The 21,371-nt window shown below is 39.0% G+C and overlaps 1 protein-coding gene across 3 annotated transcripts in view; it reads right to left on the reverse strand.

Annotated features, from left to right (window-relative positions):
• kpnb3 (karyopherin (importin) beta 3) overlaps window positions 1-21,371 on the reverse strand; it is a 63,879-nt gene that overhangs the window by 4,838 nt on the left and 37,670 nt on the right. For all 3 annotated transcript variants that reach the window (XM_059646476.1, XM_048532742.1, XM_059646477.1), the window contains 13 exons: window positions 21,171-21,260; window positions 20,731-20,904; window positions 18,684-18,902; window positions 17,287-17,370; window positions 14,681-14,813; window positions 13,267-13,388; window positions 11,596-11,692; window positions 9,291-9,463; window positions 7,059-7,170; window positions 6,862-6,917; window positions 4,747-4,869; window positions 4,433-4,652; window positions 973-1,201 (listed from right to left, as the gene is read on the reverse strand). In XM_059646476.1, the coding sequence (XP_059502459.1) occupies window positions 973-1,201; window positions 4,433-4,652; window positions 4,747-4,869; window positions 6,862-6,917; window positions 7,059-7,170; window positions 9,291-9,463; window positions 11,596-11,692; window positions 13,267-13,388; window positions 14,681-14,813; window positions 17,287-17,370; window positions 18,684-18,902; window positions 20,731-20,904; window positions 21,171-21,260 (1,832 nt within the window). The remainder of the gene's footprint in view (window positions 1-972; window positions 1,202-4,432; window positions 4,653-4,746; window positions 4,870-6,861; window positions 6,918-7,058; window positions 7,171-9,290; window positions 9,464-11,595; window positions 11,693-13,266; window positions 13,389-14,680; window positions 14,814-17,286; window positions 17,371-18,683; window positions 18,903-20,730; window positions 20,905-21,170; window positions 21,261-21,371) is intronic.

The raw sequence follows: 21,371 nt of genomic DNA on the forward strand, positions 1-21,371 counted from the left end.
AAATAAACCACTCACTGAGTAGCATGACTTTGCAAATGAAAAGATTTTTTGTTTACTTCTAAAGGAATGATTGCAGAAACAAAAAAACGAGTTTGGAATTGATCTGGTGTTGAGAAATCTCAAGCACAGATGGCAGCTGATACAGCTATAAATGCAGTATCAAAGAAAGCCAAGTTACTAAAAATAGCAGAACCTGTCAGAAGGTCTCAAAATATCAGGTATCCTAAATGTAATTTACAAGCTTTGTTAGAGTTCAATAATTCAAGATCTTAACCTCTGTACCCACACCTCTTCACAAACCTCTTACCATTCCATTTGCTTTGCACCATCACCTCTTCGTCCATTGAATTTTTCCTGACTTCCGCCCCAAATTCAGACAAATCACTTTTGCTCCTCTTCTCCACAACCATTTCCCTATCTCAGCTTGCTTAAAACCTACCCACAGGTCTGACACCTTCCAGTTTTGATAAGAGGTTATTAAACAGGATTATTAACAATTTCTCCTGCCACAATTATTGCCAAACCAGAAAGATCAAAAGTTTCCAATGTTTTGCAAGGGCTAGTCCCAAATTTCTGATGGCATCAATTCATAACTCAAAAACATCTTAAATTGCCTAAATCAAGAAAAATTAATTCTGCTAGTAATTAAAATGAACAATCAGCATCCTTTCAATATATTTTTACCAGTATTTCTGGAGATCAAAAGCAAAATATTTCATAAGGAAATCTCAGCATCCAAAAAGAAAGTGACACCTCTTTAATCACAAGCAACTAAAATTAGTGTGAACATACATAAAAATAGCACATTGCAGAACCACACAACATAGTCCATAATGTCTGTGACAGCTCTTTCAGGGATTTATGCAATTAGCTCCAGGCTTCAACACTTTACCCCTCAGCCGTACAAATATTTCACAAGTTATTACAAGTTATATTTAATTGAAATTAGACTTAGCCAGAAATAAAACTTGCCTTTCAATAAGATCACACAAATAACTGAACGTGTGAACTGCTTCTTCCTTGTCTTCATGCAGTGGTAGCCATGACAACCAGTGAGGTAAAATCTCATTGACATTTACACATTCAGGTCTATACTTCATGACTTTCCCTACTGCAGATATACAGTTTTCTGTTGCATTAATATTTTCTTTGGATCTGGACCCTTCCATCTGAATAACTCCCACCAGGTGTGGAATTGCCTCTGTAGGGTAAAAATAAAACACATTTTTACTTTGTCCAAAATGACATACAGGAACACACAAGTTAAGAGCAGACATTTAGCCCTCGAACCTATTCCACGATTTGATAAGATCAGGATAGCAATTATCATGCAGATCGGCTTTGCCTCCATCTCAATGTCAACCTTACATTGTGATCAGATGCCTAATGCCCTACAGCTGCCTAGTCTTCCTCAGGTTATTCAGGAAGGGAAAGGGGACTCAAAAATTTGTACAGGTAAAGTTAGTCACCTTGTGCTGCTACTTTGTAGTAAGCCAACAAATCGTTTTCTCCACTAAGAATGCTATCAGGCCAAAAAGATGTTTTACTCGTCACACAAATGAGTCATGAGATACGAGAGGTGCAGTGTCGGTGTGATGCCAAATATATTTCTGTACGCCTCAAAGAGGGGCAGATCATTTCTAGCAAGACACCCCATTGACCATTCAGTCAGCAACAGGCTAGCGTGCTTAACCAGCCTTAAATTGGGGGCCTTAGAACAGTATCCCCCACCCACATAATAGATATCATTTAATAAATAATCTGAATTAAGAATTACACCTTAAGTTGAATTTTAGATCATCAGTTTGGCTTGCAATGTTATGCACAGTCATGTGCCAGAAGCTACGAATGTGAACACACTGGACCCTATTTTATGTAGGCAAAAGGAATCTGTACATTCATACATCTTTTTCATTAGGAAATAAAGAGGCCATGGAGACTACGAATTTATGCTGTATTCTCTTTACAACACCCTGACCAGTCTCTCTGCTTGGCCTGAGAACTAAGGCTGACAATCGACTTTCTTGCTGTGTCTCCGGCCCAACGATGGCCCAACCAGCAAACTCCTCTGCTGCAACAGAAATTGTTGTCCTTTTCTTAAACCTTTTTTTTGCATCCTGTTCTGACAAGTGAAAGACAGAAAGCATTGACTTCTTGTCTCTTTTAGCAACGTTTAATTTCTGAACGACCAAGCAATTATTTAATTCAATAGATACCAAAGAATCTTAGAACGACTGTTATGAATTAGAGTGAGCAAAAACGTGACACCAGAACTCAATGTGTAACCAATGAATCTATAAATTCAGTTCAAGCACTACCAGTGAAAAAGATGAAAGAACTGAAAAAATATTAAGAAAATATCATTGGATTACAGCACACTATCCTCAATATAAAACACTTACAATAACCACGAAGCTGCGCATGACTAGGATGAGATAGTCCACTCAAGCCACATTTATGTAAATTTATAATTTCAGGCTCTGTGAACCAGAATGAGTGCAGCATGTGCAGAAAATGTGTTATTCAGATAAAAGATGCTTGGGGAACAAAAGTATTTATTGGCCCAATCAACCATATTGTTTCTTCTAAAACATCATTGCCAAAATGCTTTGTAATAAAGACTTAAAGTGATTTGGGAGACTCTGATCAAGCATATTTCCTGAAAGAACAAAGTTGGCTAAAGAATAAAACAAATAGTGTTAGATTGTAAAACACACATTAATAGATATTCTATACTACTTCTATGAAACAAAATCAGAAACACTTTCGGTGCAACTTGGAAGTTAGAGATTCCTTTTGTAACCAGTATTCATTTGTTTAAAATAACGTGTCAGCAAAGCTAATACTGACGCAAAAAAAACACAAGAAAAATCAACAACACAACTATTTTTGAAAAGAAATCAATTATTGGGCTGAGGGGGACACCGGCAAGGCCAGCATTTCTTTGGCCATCCTTAACTGCCCAGAAGGCAGGCAAACTGTTCCAGAACCTCTGCACCCTTTTTAGAAATGACCCAGAGATGGTGAAGGAAGTGCAATATAGTTCCAGGTCAGTATGGTGAGAGTGTGAAAAGAGGAGAAGAACTTGCAGTTGCTTGCATTCCCTTGCATCTGCTGCCCTTGTTTTTGTATGTTAGGTGTTGTGGGTTTGGAATTTGCTGTCTAAGTTGCTGCAGTGCCTCTTCTCAATGATGCACAGCACATCTGTGGTGATTTAAATAAACATTTATGATGATGAAAGTGCCAATCAAATTGGCTGCTTCATCCTGGATGGTGCAGTTTCTTGAACATAAATATTGGACTGATATCCAGCCAGGCAAGTAGGGAATATTTCATCACACTCCTGACTTGTGCCTTGTAGATGGTGGACGCATGCCTGTGTCTTAACAGAGTCTAGACTTCAGCTCTTTTGTCCATGTTTGGATCAAGGCTGTAATAAAACCAGAAGCCAAGAAAGCCCTGGTGGAACCCAAAATGGGCATCAGTTAACACACTATCCCCTTGTAAGCCACTTAAGTTGAACAACAATGTCAACAATACCTTCCATCACTCTACTCACGTGAAGTCAGACTCAAGGACTATAGTTCCCCAGTTTCTCCTTACAACCTTTCTTGAACAAAGGTACCACATTAGTCACCCTCCAGTCATCAGGCACCTCATCCATAGTTATAGATGCAAATATTTCACAAGGGGTCGCAAACTTTCCTCCCTTACTTCCCAACATATTCTGGGATACATTATATCAGGTCCTGGAGATTTATCCAGCTTTATAGTCTTTAAGACTTCCCAAACTACTTCTGTAATGTGAACTATTTTCAAAACATCAAAGTTTATTTCTCTTCATTCTCTAGACTCCATGACGTGAAATATTCATTTAGTATTTCTCCCATCTCCTGAGATTCAACACTCAGATGACCTTTTTGATCTTTAAAGCACCTTTCCTCTCTAGTTACACTCTTGCTTTTAATGCATTTTTTGAATCTCTTCAGATTACCCTTAGCCTTATCCGCCAATGCTATTTCATATTCTCTTTGTCTTCCTAATTTCTCTCAAGCGTGCCCCTACACTTTGTATTTAAGAGATTCAAGTGAACAAGGTTGTCTCTATTTAAAAGATTATCTTTTAGATTTGACTAGAACCCCATTATCTTTATTCATCCATTGTTCCTTAATCTTACCAGCCTTACCCTTCGCTCTAGCAGGAATAAGATGTCTGAATTGATTTTTTTAACCTTTAAAGATTGGCATAAAATTTGATTAAGTGATGCTACAGATCACAATAGAATCCTGGACGTAAGAGGTCATTTGTGCGCAGCTAAAAGGGGATAAATGACACGAGTTAGATTTCTGCTTTATTCCCACATTGCTTGTAACTTTATGGTTTGTTGTTCAAGTGTACAAACGGAAAACCATAACTAATTAATTAAACCAACCTGTACAGAATGGTCTGTAATTCTCTCCACCAAATTGTGCCATAACTCCAACGCCATATGCAGCTGCTTGTCTGACCTCAGGGCTGTTGTCACAGATGTACTGCAACATGGGTCTCAAGAAGTACTCTGCATATTTAAAAGACGTAGGACTGCAATGCTCAATTACGTCATCAAAGATGCACAAACCCCACTGCTTGTCTGCCCACGGCCTGTGCGGACACTACAGAAATGAAAAGTATGCATCAGCTTGAAAGCATCGGCAGAACTAGAGTTAATGCCAGAAAGTCTGGGAAATTTAATTGCTTTAAACTTACAATTAGATTGACTATTAGTGGTAGAATTTGTTCAAACCATGGCAGCACTTTATCTTTGTAACAGCTGAACATCGAATGCAGGATGTCCGAAATTTTAGTCAAGATGTAAACGTCACTATCATCCTGTAAGTAAATATAATACTTCTCACACACATGATAAAATCAGCTAGAATTCAACTGGAATAATACAGTAACACAAGAATTCAGACTTTTTTAAAAAAGATCCTGATCGATACATTCGAATCTTACAATCCCTACAGATAGGAACAGGCTAATTCAGCCTATTGAGTCCACACTGACCCTCCAAACAGCATCCGTGCCAGACCCACCCTCTACCCTACCCCTGTATTTCACATGGCTAATCCACCCAGTCTGCATATTTCAGCACTTCAGCATTGTCAATCCACCTAAACTGCACATCTATGGACTGTGGGAGGAAATCAGAGCACCAGAGGAAACCCATGCAGACATGGGGAGAATGTGCAAACTCCAAACAGTCAGCCAAGTGAGGATTCCAGGTGTTGAGAGGCAGCAGGGCTAAACACTGAACCACCATGCCGCCTTCCCCAAAATCAAATTACATTAATAGAAGTGATTGATCTTGTGCAATCTTGACTTTTAGAAGAAAAAAATAACTTTTCATATACATCATTGTAGGTTGTCCTTCATTTAAAAAAATCTAAACCCTTTGACCCAGATTTTCCAATCAGGGTCAGAAACCTCATTGCTGACCTTGGTTAGACAGGGGGGGAAAAAAACTACACAGTTACGTTTGGCAGAATTTTGTGCAAAAACCTCTGGGCGAGGTATCTACACAGCCAGCAATGGAATGAATCTGTGCTGAAATCCTAACACTTTTTTCAATATGAGCTGCCACATTTCAAGATTTAAAGTCCCTGCTGCGACTTGCACATTTTTACAGCTGTTGACAGAAGGTAAGGTAGGTGGGTGGGTGGAGCCATAGGTGCCAGGTGGGTGGCTGGTAAATAACCAAATGTTTATGGCAAGTCAGGTGGAGGAGAGAAGTCAGGTTGTTTGGGTAGCAGCGAGAAGAGAAGGGGAAAACAAGCAGCAATCTGGCCTCTCAGGTTAGAGCAGACTAGGAGAATTTTGGGTCTGTGGATTAGACAGTCCTACTTGCTAGATAATTTCCTAGACAATTCTTGAAGATCTGTGCACGAGGATTTCCAGAAGATCCTGACACACCACAAGCAGAATACTTCTGGCCTCCAACAGTCAGGAGACTGGAAAACCTGGGCCTTGGAGCTCACCCTCCACTCTCTGCTAAAGTCAAAAACTACCCTCGTGAAGACCACTACAATTGTAAAATAGCACACTACTGAAGTCAGCTGTTCAGCTCCTCACATCTGTGCATGCCAACATATGATGTTAAGTACATCACTGGTGCATGCTGCATTCCCACATATCCCACTCTCTCAAAGCAACAGTAAGAAGGAGTGACACATACAGGAACATTCCATCTTAAAAACTGTCGACAGTTTATAACATATACACTCGTGGTATGTGGGTATTGCTGGATTGTCAGCATTTGTTGCCTCTAAGATGGTTGTGAGCTACCTTCTTGAACACCCGCAGGAGATCCATAATGCTCTTACAGAGGATATACCAGGATTTTAACCCAGTGACAGTGAAGAAGCGATGAAATATTTCCAAGTCAGGATGGCGAACAGCTTGGAGGGGAACTTGCAGATGGCAATGTTCCCATCTGTCTCCTGCCCTTATCCTTCTAGATTAAAGTGGTTGTGGGTTTAGAAGGTGCTGTCTTAAGAATCTTTGGTGAATTTCTGCAGTGCGTCTGTAAATAGTACACATTGCTACTGAGTGTCAGTGAGTGATTGAGGGACTGGATGCTTGCAGACATTATATTGTTCAGCTCAGTTTCTGTTACATTTAGGAGCAGAGACCTGGCAGCTGTGTTAGGGAGGAGACGGAAAAGGGCAGTTAACACATCCAAAAACACTGATAATGTGGGAGTCAGCCCTCAACTTAGTTAAAAAATTTAGTTTTGCAAGTATGGTTTTTATACGAATATACATGGCATTACATATATGATGTAAATTTAGCATAATGTACAATAAAAACACAAGACATTACTTCATCTTGCAAGTTTTCTTCAACTTGTTCATCGTAGTCTTCATCTTGTCTTTTTGCTAAAGGCAAAAACAATTGAACTGCAATGTTAGAAATCAATAGTTATAAAATCATACAGAATGAGAAAACTCAAGGAGGAAGTCAGTCAGAAGTGATAGCAACACTCACAGAAACTTCACAACGATGTATCACATGGTTACCTTGTCTCAATTCTTGATTTTTGAAGTGTTCTTCTAATTTCCCCTTCATAATATTTCCCAGTTCCTCAAGATGTTCCTTGTTTAAGCAGCCTTCACCCATCAACTCTACACACTAAAGACCAAAAGAGGGAAACATACAACAACAGGATAAACAAAACAATATACGCACATTAAATAAATGAAATAGCTCAGTCCAGTTACTTTCATTACAGGGGCTCCAATTAAGTGACTCAAACTTTGCTCTTGCAACTGCAGTTGACATTATTGCCTAGTCACTTCTCCCTGTCCCTTCCTCTCAAGTTCTGCACCGTCTAATTTCATGATTTCTACTCAGGTTGTCTGCCTGCACAGCATTCAGAATAGACAGTTAAATATTTCACAGATTTATGATGCTTAGGGATTCTTTGACTTTAAAAGAAAAGAAACAGCTTTCCAAAAAACATTCTTTTAGGACATTGTAAGCTGAGCAGTTGGTGCACTGGCAGGAAGCTTTTAACATAAGAGATCAGCATAGTTTTATTTTGCTACATATTTTAAAAGAACAAAGTCACCAGCAATAGCTGGTTTTCAGAAAGGTGCTTACACCAGACTTGCCTGAACTCTACTGGTTATTGAAGGTAGGCATGGTGGCAAGCCAGTACTAAAGTTGAGGGGAACTCCAACCTGGTACGGTCTTACATCATGCAAAGGGCCCAAAGTAGGTTTATACACGTGGGTATTCTTAATTTTATTTTTACATATGTATACAATCATCTTCTGCTTTGTTTGAGTACCCTTTGTCTCCTCTGACATTCAACACAGAGTATGTTATAACCATTTTATTTCGTAGTAGTTAATGAGCCAAAGAAAGGATGTCGTAATTTACAAAGTTCAATCAAGGCTGTTGAGGAAGCAACCAACAACACAGACTACAGTGTCCTTCAGCAACATAATCAATTATTTTGTAGTTCAGGCAGAGATCAATTGATCTATGGACATAGAGGTATTAAGGGGTCATTTGTGGGACCTTTGTTGTTTACGTAAACAATCTGAACATGAATGCACAAGACTGATTGGTAAGCTTACAAATGACAAAATTAGGAGGTATCGTTGATAACAAGGAAGGTTATCAAAAATTTCTGAGGCATCTTGATCAGATGGGGAAATGGACTGAAGATTGGCAAATGCAATTCATACAGATAAATGCGAGATACTGCACTTTGCAAAGTCAAACCAAGGTGGGACTTGTACATAAATGGTAAAGGGTCCTGAGGAACGTGAAGTAACAGAGGGACCTGAGTACAAGTATATAGGTCGTTAAAAGTGGTGTCACAGGTAGACAGGGTGGTGAAAGTGGCATACAGCATGTAGGCCTTCATCGGTTGAAGCATAGAGTGTAAGAGTTGGCACATTATATTACAGTTGTATAAGTTGTTGGCAAGGATTTATTTGAAGTATTGTGTACATTGTCTCAGCTATAACAGGCTGACCAAATAATCAGCTTTTGTGCTCCTGAGATGCTGCTTGGCCTGCTGTGTTCATCCAGCCTCACATTTTATTATCCTGACCAAATAGTTAAACTGGAAAGCATATAAACAAGATTTATGAGGGTGTTGCCAGGACCAGCAGGCCCGAGTTAGAGGGGGAAGTTGACCAGGTTAGGACTTTATTCCATGGAACATAGGAAAATGAGGGGGGAACCTTAGAGAGGTATATAAAATCATGAGGAGCAGAGATAGGATAAATGCACAGTCTTTTTCCTAGCAACGGGGAATTGAAAACTAGAGGGCATAGGTTTAAGGTGAAAGGGGAAAGACTTAAGGACCTTAGGGGCAATTTTTTCATGCAGACAGTAACGTGTATAATGGAATGGGCGCCAAAGAAAGTGGTTGAGGCAGGTTTAAAAACATTTGGATTGGTACATGAATGGAAGAGTTTACAGGGAAATGAGCCAAATGCAGGCAATTGGAACTAGCTGAGTTGGCAGCATGGACCAGTTTCAGCTGAAGGGCCTGTTTCCATGCTATATTACTCTGACTCTAAAGGATCGGGGGTGTGCGGGTGCACTACAGCAAGGTACAGTTGAGAGACAAGATCAAGCATCACCTTCATGAATGGCAGTTGACTCTAAAAGAGAGCTTTATGCTGCATATCACATGATGATACTACCAATCTAATTTGGTATGAATCTTTACAAGCATCCCGCTTTCATGCAAAATAAAGAAATTTCCATTCCTCTACATAAAAGATTACCTTTGCAAATGAATGCATAACTTCAGAAAGAACATCAGAATCTGGCTCTGTACCAATTCCTTTGATGAGAGAATCACACATAAAATGCCACATCTGTGTCACATACTCAGGTCCTTGGACACGAGCACACTCCAATAACAGAGGCATCGATTCAGCTGCAGCAACACGAACACGTCTCATCGTCAAGGAAGAACACACAGTATTCAAAAAGAAAAGACAAATCTAACAGACGGTCTTGGGAATTTAATGTTAAAATTACAGCCTGCAGTGGCTGTGATAAATAAACAATACAGAAGAGAATGGGCTGGTAGGTGTGTGAACGACATAAGGATCAACTGAGTAGCTGGAAGTAAGGAAAACAAGATCCTAACTTACAGGAAAATTGACAGATTGGTCATGTGGGGAGATTAATGGCAGATCTAATGTAACCCTGAAAAGTTGCAAGGTGATGCACTTTGGTAGAAGTAACAAAACAAGAGTCAGGGTGCTTGTCCGCAGATCCCTGAAAGCAGCAGGACAGGTTAATAGGGTAGTTCAGAAGGCATATGGGACACTTGTCTATCGATTACAGTATAGATTATAAAAGCAGGAAGGTTATGATGGAAATGTTCAAAACTTTGGTTAGGCTACAGCTGGAGTACTGCATGCAGTTCTTGTTGCCACACTATAGGAAACATGGGATTGAAGGGGTGCAGAAGAGGTTCACCAGGATGTTGCCCACAAGGTTGCAGGGTCTTGGTAGAAGTTTATAACATTGAGGGTTATGGACATGGTGGAAGAAGCTGTTTCCTTGAGTTGATGGGCACAAGAAGCCATAATTTTAAAGGAGAAATGCATAAGATTTTGAGGGAATTTAAGGAAATGTTTTTTCACTGCCTGGAAAGGTAGTTGAAGTGGGAAACTCTGCAATTTTTTTTTTACAAGTACTTGGATGAGCACTTAATGTTATTTGCATTTAAGGCTATGCGCCAAGTGCTGGGAAGTGGACCAGTGCAGATTTGCAGCAGTTTTACCACTGCAGACACAATGGACCAACGAATCTCTTCTGTCTTGTTTGAAATTATATTTAACCAGATTTGCGTTTAAATAGCTGCCTTTAAAACAACAGGAGATCTCAAAGCACTTCAAAGTCAATAAAATAGGAAATACTGCAGTCAACTTCCACACAGCAAAATGCTATATACAGCACTGTGATAATGACATGATAATTTGTTTTAATAATGATGACTGAGGGATAGATATTGGCCAGGACACTTGGAGATACCTGACCAACTCTTCTATAAAATTGAGCCAACTGTCTTTTACATCCTCCGATGCATTTACAGTTTTGGTTTTACCCCCTGTCTGTAAGAAGCACCTCCAACAGTGCAGCACACTCAGTACAGTGTCAGCATGTCAGCCTAGCTTCTGTTTTCAAATCTCAGAGTGGGATTCAAAACCCCAACTTCTGACACAGAGGCAAAACTGTCCACTATCGGAACTACCACTGACACCAGATTCGAAGTCAGTTACTGCACAAAATGCTTAGTTGTTTTTTCGTCAAATTTAACTGAACGTTTAAAAGATCTCATCCCAATTCCAACTGTATTCAGGAAACAATGAATACTGTAGTTAAGTCAATCCAACAGCATTCAACAAAACTTTAAAATATCAAGTATAAATAAATTAACTGTAGATCAGAACATTATATTTTCTTAAATTTTTAAAAATGGTAACAACATTTTCCCTTTATTTTGTTAGCAGGAATTTGAAAAGAAAGACCTGTGTTTATATCATAATTCACAACCAGACAACATAGGTGACATCTTGGCTAAGTGGTTAGCACTGCAGACTCTCAACTCCAGGGACCCTCGTTCGATTGCACCCTCGGGCCACTGTTTGTGTGGAATTTGCACATTTCCCCCCAAGCCCATGTCTATATTAGTTTCCTCGCACAGTCCAAAGACGGGCAGGTTAGGTGGATTGGCCATGATAAATTGGCCTGTAGTGTCCAGGAATGTCCAAGCTAGGTGGCTTAGTCACAGTAAATGGGGGGGGTTACAGGGATCAGGTGTGATATGATTTGGAGGATCAGTGCAAACGTGATAGGCCTATTGGCCTCAATCTGCACCGTAGGCATTCGAGATAAACTTTCAGGGTAAACTTGCAAGTAATATCCCTGGATCCACTGAGAGCAGCTTACAATCTAACTTATCAATGTCAAAACACTTTACAATGAATGAGTAATTTTTGTAGAGTAGTCACTCATGTAGAAAGCAACAGTCAATAGGTGCCTAGTATAAACAAACTATGAAAGAAAGGATATCATCATGAAAATAAAACTTAAGAAGTGGAACCATCAGTTTCACCACTTGCTCTGTGTATTCGGCAAACCCTTCCTTCAGCTCCTTTGCGTAACATACCTAGGGATGGAAATCAATTTCACATCAGCAGTTAAATCAGTGAGGCCAATCCAAATCCCATTAAAGAAAACATTCATGGCTTTAAAGCTATTATTTCACCATCTGATCAGAGAGATTTTTTGTTTTAAAAGAAAAGTCTCACTTTCAGTTGCAATTAAGTGGCTCATTTGTGGAGTGGGTAAATGCATCAATAACAGTGCTGATTTATTAACAGGATTGCTGAAAAATGCAAAATGCAGTATCTGGCTGGTTAGCACAAGTAGAACAATTTAACACAATGGGATTTCAGTTTCTACCGAAATCCCAAACTAACGTCAACATCGTGGCTGGAGACAATCCGAACTCAATGTTATTTCTCAACAATACTTGCAGTGCTTCCAGCACTACATCAGAGTCATTTGTTCGGAAAGGTGAGATCAATTTAATTAACGGGTGAATGGCTTTGAAAGCCTAGCCAGGCTTGAACATTTAGTCATCAAGATTACGGTAATCAAGTTAAAATGGTACTCTCAGATCTCAGACATATGGAATTCCTATGGTGTTAAAAAACATACAGCATTGCAACTTATACAATTCTTTCTTTCCTAATATCCTTGGGTGCTTTTCCCAACAGTACCAGCAAACAGTATGAGCATCAACACTAAATATAACAACTTTAGATCCTGACCTCGGATCCCAAAAAAAACAACTGGAGATTGGGCTGTTACCACTTGCACCACCTCTGGAACCATCACTTGTTTCTTTTATTTGCCCCATTGTCTCATAGAAGAAAGGAGCAATTAAGAGAAGAAAAAAAAACTTGTTTATTCACTTTAAATATTCCCCTTCACTAATTCATCACTCCTACTATTCTCATCAAATTGGACACCTCAGTTCTTTTCCACTAGCCAACCTTGGTGATGGTTCTATTTTAGACTTTTTTCACTTTTTCCATTCTGAGAAATCATTACTTCAAAACATTACACAACATAAGCAAGATGCTAGAAATCTGAAAGGAAGTTAAAATATTCTGGAAACACTCAGCTGTCAGGCAACATCTTGGACAGAAAAAAAGCTTCATGACTTGAAACATTAAATCTCTTTCCCTTTGCACAAATCCTACCTGGCCTGTACTGTTTCTAGCAATTCTTATTTTAATAAAGGTGGCAATCTTCCTGATCTCATCCACTACATAGTCCATTGACCACAGGGCCATTTGGCCATTTTAAGTATTGGCGTTAAATACACATTTCTATTGGTCTTACAACAGACCTTTAGTTTAGCAACAGTTAGTGAAAACAGCCACCTTGACAGCCTCACTATTTTTAAACCATCTACACTCCGAAAATGATAAAAGAAACCTGGGCTTGTTTTTCAAGACATGAATTTTAAATAGCAAACACTGTGAGCTTAAAGGAGTAACAAAATACTACTGTGCCAATGTAGACTCTGCATTTTATTCCACCCACATTGTTCAACTGATTTAAACCCAGTCAATTCTCGTTTTCAAAAATTTGCACAATGCTCTGAAGCAACTTTTAAAGAAAAAGAGGTTTAATGTGTGAAGCATTAATCAAAGCCAAACTCTCACTCACCAGCATCTGACAAGCTGTTGCCTTCTCCTCTAAACCTGCAGTTTTGATTCCAAAGCTCTGCTGATCTCCAAGGTTTACAAACTCCCATCCATCATCCTCACTCATGTTCTCCATATCTTGAGCTGACAAAAAAAAACTGCACCTTACACTTGTGTTCATCTTCAAGTTACAAAACCATCCGCATTAATATTACTAAACAACATGTGTGATGACAAGCAACATAGAGATATCAGCACAGGTGAATAAAAAAATTGATCAAGGAGTTATATTTGAAGGAAAGTCTTAAAGTGAGAGATTTCTTTTGAGGTGGTGGGGCAGTAATTTCAGCCATCAGAACCCAGACAACTGAAGGTACAGTCAACAATGGTGGAGAGATTAGAGGTCGAAGCCAATTTTCAGCAACCTTGCAAAAAGTCCATCATTGCCAAAAAAATAAAAATTACTGCAAAAATTTCACTGCTACTTGATGAAACAATATGGTCACACCTCCATTTTGATTCAAGCACAAGTTTAATGGTTACCTCAATCTACCCTCAACCATTATTTGCCTATTTTTCAATGAAACTAACATTGTCCACTTCAGAGAATTTGTTTGAGATGTTTTTAACAATCTAGAATGCTCTTTAAACAGTGGGATGGTTCTTCCAGCATTGTGTCAGTGCTATTAGTGCACAACCAGTGACAAATGCAATCAATGATCGCTCCATCTGAACTAAATGGCTGTTTATTTAGGGTATATACATGCGTTAATCAGTTTTTAAAAAAGTGATTTTAGCTGCTCAACAATTGTATTTAACTGGAATATGTATAATTTTAGACCCCAAGCTTTTCCAACAGCTCCAGTGCTTATCTGAAAAGCTGTGCGCATACTTCCAGGTTCACAAGTGCCCACAGTCATTCCCTATCTCACTGAATTGACACACGTCTAACTAATTCCACTGCCACAGTAAAACCAACTGTTGAATCTTTCATTCAGCAAACATTCATATAAACACTTCTTTCCATTGCGAGAGTGAATATTCTAGGTGATGTACTCAATAGCTTGTGGTAAAAGTTGATTTGCAGAATTATTTCAAAATTATAGAGTAATCTTACCTAAGCTTCACAATTTGTCTTAACTTGAAGGCTTGGAACTATATTCCACAGGATGGTAAGATATACATAAGCCGTTCTTCTAAATTCAAGTCAACATCTATGAATGAACTAGCATGGGCTTGTTCAGCTAAAAGGCCTATTTCTGTGCTATAAATATTTTGAGATATGCAAATACTTGCTTGCCTAACAAAGTCAGCAGGATGATGGTTCCCATTGTAGTAAAAACACAAGATTGTATTGTTAATTGATTGGCAGGCTACTTTCAACATAAAGCTTACAATATTCATGCGTAGAATGGATAAAGGCAGGGAAGACTTACTGTCTAGGAGGGCCACCTCAGGTTTAATTGAAGCAGTTTTCATCAGCGGCCCCATAACAACTGGAAGATATTGCTGGAATTCCTTACCAAGAATCTTGCACATTCTTGCCCAAGCAGAGATCATGTAAGATATCTACAAGAAATTGAAAATTAGCCCAGTTGATGACTTAAGTTTCAAACCTCTTACCATTTCCTTTTGGAGCTAACAATTAAGAGTCAGGACTACAGTACTGAACGTCTGTGCAGACAAAAGTGCAGACAACCTTACCTTTAATTTGCAAATGTAAACTTTACAGTAATATTCAGGGAGGCATTAGTGGTTGTTTACATCAAGATTTGATAGGTACATTTGTCTTACTAATAACCAACCATTCTCCAATTAGTCGTGGGAATTAAAAGTAATTTCAGTTTTGAAATGGATTCTTTTAAAGATGAAAGAAATTGATATTCTGCAAAAGAATGAACTACTGTTGCAGCAATTAAGCATCAGTGCTGCTAACTAAAATAACTCCAAAGACGTGAGACATTTTTAAAAATTAATTCATGCGATGTGGCGTAGCTGAAAAGGCCAACATTTACAATGCCAATCCAGTCTTTTATTTGAAAAATTACATTCAAACCAATTCACAAAGTTCATTTGACTCATTTCCAAGATGAAGGGTTCATCTTATGAAGGAAGATCACAGGTTGGGGGCTATACCCATTGAAATTAAGAAGAATGGGAGGTGATCTTATTGAAACATACAAGATCCTGAAGGGCAGGGGTTCAATTTTTTTTTTAGGGGAGGGTGGAGAAAGAGGGATCTTTTTGCGATTCTCTCCAGAGTTACTTTTGGATTTTCAGAGGCTCCCTTTTCATCCTCACTAGTTCCAATAAGATGTTGTAGACATGTAACAACATCCCCTTAAGTATCTGAATTTTTTTTTTATGGAGAGGGTAACCCTTTTTAGATTAAAAAAACAAATACCAAAGAATATATACATAAATACATGGTGTTAAATCTTTTAGCTTGGAATCAAATGATATTTTTTGTTAATTATATATGAATCTCCCTTACTACACTTTAAAAATCCACTTACCAAAGTAAAGAGTTAAATGCATACCTTATGCAAAAAGATGCAACATTAATACTGATTTTCCAGGAATTATTATTTCTGCAACTAGGAAAAATATAATTTGTAAACAACTTCCTGAAAACGTCTACAAAAATTGAATGTAGGATCTTGACTGTCGGAGGTAAATAGTTTGCAGAATTTCCACCTCTATTATGTTTCTCAATATATTAACACCGGAGTCACCCTGACTGCCTTCCCTTTACAGAAAAATCCACTTGTGCCTCTGAAGAGATCTACTGCATCCTGCCCCTTCCAGTCAGCATGCTGAATATTGAATTGTTGTGAATTCCAAAACCTTGGTCAGCAATGCATAAAAGACTTATTTATATAATCATAATTGGGTGAACTACTGCTCAGCTCTGGCATTGCTCTCCCTCCACCCTACTCATCCCTCACGATCATTTTCTGCTACCTCACGTGTTCCCGGATGATAGACTGGGCTTCAATAGGTATTCACCTTGCTGAATAACCCACCAACACAAGCTTCTCTGACATTGTGCTCCAGTGATCAGGCAGAATAACTCCCGAAGTTATCAGCTCAATTTCCAGGCTTCCAATTTTGCCGCTCCTCTAAATCACAGATTTTTAGCCAAGGGAAGTGCAGCAAGTTCGGAGGCAGGTAAGTTAAAGGTTGATGCAACTGGAACAGCTGCATGGAAGATACAGAACCTGAATGGAGAAGCAGCTCTCAGCACTCTCCCTCTCTTGCACATACAGGAGAAATGATCATGATAGCAGAGACTTAATAGCAACTTTTAAAAAGGAGTTGCATAATTACTAGAAAAGGAAAGACTGTGGCAATTAAAGGGCACTAACTTGATAGCTCTTTCACAGGGATGACACAATGAGCCAACAGATTCTTGCAGCACGGTTAGTGTCCAATGAACACATTCTGTTCTAGAGGACAAAAGTTTTAAAAGGTCAACAATTCTATATGCAATTTCTTCTCACACTCGGATATTTAAATACTCTTTGTCAAGCAGCTATTGTTCAAATGATTTATTCACATACCAACAAGCCAATTTTGAAGCAGCAGCATAGGTTATAACATCTCCCTTAACTATATCCTTATCGAAGATCACATACATACATACTGACAGCTAGTTTAAAGAGATGCCTCTGAGGTGGTGCACGGCATCCTGCCCTTTCCTGTCAGCACGGTGAACATTGAGTGGTTATGAATTCCAAAAACATAGTCAATGAATAAAGTTACACAAGGCTTACCTACAATAATGGGGTGAACTAACTTTAACATTCTATATTATACCAGGTATTTTAATTAATGGGAATCAGCAGTAGACAACACCTGGTTTTGTCCTTTTGCTGCTCCCAACAGCTGTCATTGGCTAAGACAAACACAAAGCATTTTGCTTTTGGAATATATACCAGAATATACACAATCGAAAATAATTTGCTACACTTGCAGATTGACAATGGCCGCTCAAGTGTTATACTCATTGTCACAAGGGCCGTAAAACAAGCCACCATACCTGTGGGTCGTCATCCTCCAATTCACTGGAATCCGTTTGGGTTTTTAGGAGCAATTGCATCACATCCGAGGCATCCTGCATAAACTACAACACACAACTTGTATTAATGGACTGACAATTCTGTTGGAAGCACTTCCTTACTGAAGCTCGAAACCAGAGGTAACCTGCCCTCCTTTTACAAAACAGAGGTAGTGAGCAGCTTTAATAGGGACACAACAGCTGGACTGACTCTGGAATACACAAGGATTACAAAAAACAAATTTCTTCAAATGGATCAAGGCAATGGGTGGGAGTCACTATTAGGGTTTCGGGAATGTAGGAAGAAATTGGGGTTTGGATATGGTCAGATTGTTACTTATTTATTGGAACGGAGAGTCAGTTCAGTATTTATTGTCCGTCCCTAATTGCCCTTAAGAACATGATAATTGGTCCATGTAGGTTATAGCTTTCCCCAGTGGGTTTGACACAACTGAGTGGTTTGCTAGGTCATTTCAGAGGGCTGTTAAGAGTAAACCACATTGCTGTGTGTCTGCAGTCACATGCACAGGTAGTTCTATACGTGTTTTGTTAACAAATTGGCTGTAATGCGACTGAAGAATAGTGGACGCTTTTTGGATAACGTGAACTTTCTGCTGTACAGATTTAGTGATTTCCCCATAATGCGATTTTCTATCGCACGCAGTCACATGAGATTGCAACTATTGCGTTATAGGAGAACAACCTGTATATGCCAGACCAAGTAAAGACAGCATATTTCTGTCCCTGAATGATATTAGTGAACTAGATGGATGTTTACGAAGACCCAATAGTTTCACGGCCACCATGAGAAACAAAGTTTCATTCTAGTTATATTTAATTCACTGTTGCATAGGACATTGGTGAAGCCTCTTCTGGAGTGCTTGTGAAATTCTGATCGCCATTACATGAAGGATATTATTAAACTGGAAATGGCTCAGAAAAGATTGACTAGAACATCCATGGGAGTGGTGGATTTGCGACAGAGAGAGAGTTTGGAAAGGCTGGGACTATTTTCGCTAGAGAGTAAGGGGTTGAGGAGTGGCCTTAAAGTTTAAGGTCAGGAGGGGCATGGATAAGGTGAATGACAACAGTAATTCACGAGGATGGGGGAGTTTAAAACTAGGGGGCATATTTTTAAGAATGAACTGACAGGGAAAGTGGTGGGTGCAGGTACAGTCACAATGTTTAAACGACATTTGGATACGTTCATGAATAGAAAATGTTTGGAGGGCTATGGGCCAAACAAAGGCAAGATTGTTAGTTTGGGAAACTTGGTCAGCATGGACTGGTTGGACCAAAGGGTCTATTTCAATGTTGTATGAATCTATAACTATACTGAATCAGGAACAGTTTTGAAACTTTTAATGAGCTGGAGTTACCTTATCTTTACCAACAGCGAGGCCTATAAGGCTAATGCACTCAATAGTTTTCCCTCTCAGGAGCCGAAGCTCTTTCTGTACTCCATTTTCAACAATGTGCTTCAACGATGGCATGAACAAGTCGTAATATGGAACAAATTTCTCCTCTGCAGTGTCAGCCACAGAAGCAATGGATGTCACAACTTGCTCCAACACCAGCTTAGTACCTTTCTGAACGAGCTTTGGGGAAAATAGGGAGTGGGAGGAATAAATTAAATAAAGGTAGATCAATAAGTAAATAGGCAAATTAACGTGCTCAAGAAAAAGTGCTCGAGAAACTAATGCGACAAAACACCAAAGAGTCATTTGACCTGATGGGTTGCATTCTAGGATACCAAAGGAAGTAGCTAACAAGAAAGCAGATACACTGGTGGTAAACTTCCGAGAGACCTTCAACTCTGGACTGCCCTCTCTCAATTAGGATTGGGCAATAAATGCTGACCGAGCCACCAACACCCATATCCCATGAATGAGGAAACATCAGTACAAAAAGTAGAAGCTATGCTTCAATTATATGCCAGTCTCCTTAAGGAAGATATAGACACACAGCAAACAGTTTGGAGAAGGTTTACAAGATGAATATATGGAATGGATTGATTGTCTTATAGAGGAAAGGTTGAGGAGGTTAGGCTTGCATTCACTGGAGTTTAGAAGAATAAGAGGCAAACTGATTGAAACAAGACCCTGAGGGGCTCTAGTGGATATAGAAAGGATATTTACTATTCTGAGATAGAATTAGGACTGGGGTCACTGCATAAAAGTACAGGGTCACTCATTTAAGTCAGACATAAAGATAATTATTTTCTCACTAAATCTAGAGTCATTGGTACTCCCTTCCTCAAAAGCAGTGCAAGCAGAGTCATTGTACATTTTAAAGGATAGATAAATCGATTCCTGGGCAACAGGTGGGTGAAAGGTACATCGGGGTTAGGTGGGCATATAAATCAGACATGATCTACTACATGGTAGAACAGACTTCAGTAGCCAAAATGGTCTTCTATTGCTCCTAATTCAAGTGTTCATCGCCACACATGCTCACGCACCCGTCTTCACAACTTGCAGTATGCTCCAGTTAACTAATCTCCAATATCAATTAGCCAAATTTGTACTGTGCACCCTCACCCTCCAAGGGCAATTTACCCCCCTTCCTCCATGGTGCTTTGTAATAAAACGAGCTCAATTTTCCATGAGTCTAATCCAGTTTTTGTTATTGAATGCAACTTCACACCTTTAGCATTCTAATCATATTGAGATTCAGTCCAATGCTCCATTTTCCTCTGATTAATTCTGTTTCTGTGCACAAGCTTTCCTTGATTTTGCATCTCAACACCAGAATCCCTTTAAGCCTTGATTTTTGCCCATTAACAATTCTGAATTTGTCTTTCTCAGGCTGCCTCACAACCCCTTACAATGAAATCCATCTGCCATACTTTTGGCTATTCATTTAAGCTGCCCTCCTTTTCAATCTCCAGTTTCCACGTGTACAACCTAACAGCACCTGCAAACTTGGATATACATCTCATGCAAGCAATTAATAGTGAAAGAATGCAAAGAATAGGAGCATGTCATTTGGCCCACTGAGCATGCGCAGACTGTAAGATAGTGATTGATCCAACTGGCTTTTATTCCACTTTCCTGCCTTGCCCATAATCTTTGAATCCCATGTCAATCAAAAACCTGTCTCACTCAGTCCTGAATACATTCAATGACAAGCCTCCACCATGTGGGGAATGGGGAACCAATGGGGAACTGATAAATTTATTATAAAGAGTTCAGGCCCCAATACAGATCCCCAAGGAACATCATTTATCACATTCTGTCACAGACATTTCCCTACCTCAATGAACAATCTTATTATTTTAACTAACTCAAATTCTGATTGCATTCCATTGCAAGTCAGGTCAATGTTTATGAAGGTATGATGTTTTACAATAAAGTTTCATGTATTTTTACAAAGACAAGAAGTGAGCTAACTAAAAATGGGTATTTAAGTACCAAAATTACTTACCTCCTGCAATTTAGCTACCATGATAACATGTAGGTGATTTACTAGATTATCAAGATACGGGAGTAGCAGCGACTTGGGGCAATCTTCAGTGAAATTAATGAGAGCAGCAGCAGCGTGAGCTTGAACTCGTGGATTCGCCTGATCTTCCATCGTCTGCAAGAGTGCTGAAATGACCTATTTGAAACAAAAATAAATACTGCCATCTGAACATTCTCCAAATTCCTGAGAACAGCCAGACAGAATGAAAATCAATTATAATATTATGCTGTAATTTCAAAACCTGAAAAAGAACTGAACAGACTGAAGGCAAAAAAAAAAGTGAAATTGTCAGCTATGTTAGCACAAAGAATTTATACTTTTACTTTAATCTGTAAAGTTTTATCATTGCTTCACAAAAGATGAATAGTCAGAGATTTCATGTCCCAACAGCTAATGCTTACTTTATCATGAAACTTCCTTTGGAAAGTTGGTGCAAAGTCAGTCGCCATTTGGCCTATTGCATTGCAAGCTGCATATCTTACTCTTGGGTGCTGAAATGAAAGCAAAAGGAAATCATATTTCAAATTCAGTAATATTCTTGCAGCCCAACATAAAAAATGGACAATATGTAGAATATCCAAAGTTAATCACATAAAACCATT

Source organism: Stegostoma tigrinum, chromosome 6 (genome assembly GCF_030684315.1).
Source record: "Stegostoma tigrinum isolate sSteTig4 chromosome 6, sSteTig4.hap1, whole genome shotgun sequence".
Classification (NCBI taxonomy): domain Eukaryota; kingdom Metazoa; phylum Chordata; class Chondrichthyes; order Orectolobiformes; family Stegostomatidae; genus Stegostoma; species Stegostoma tigrinum.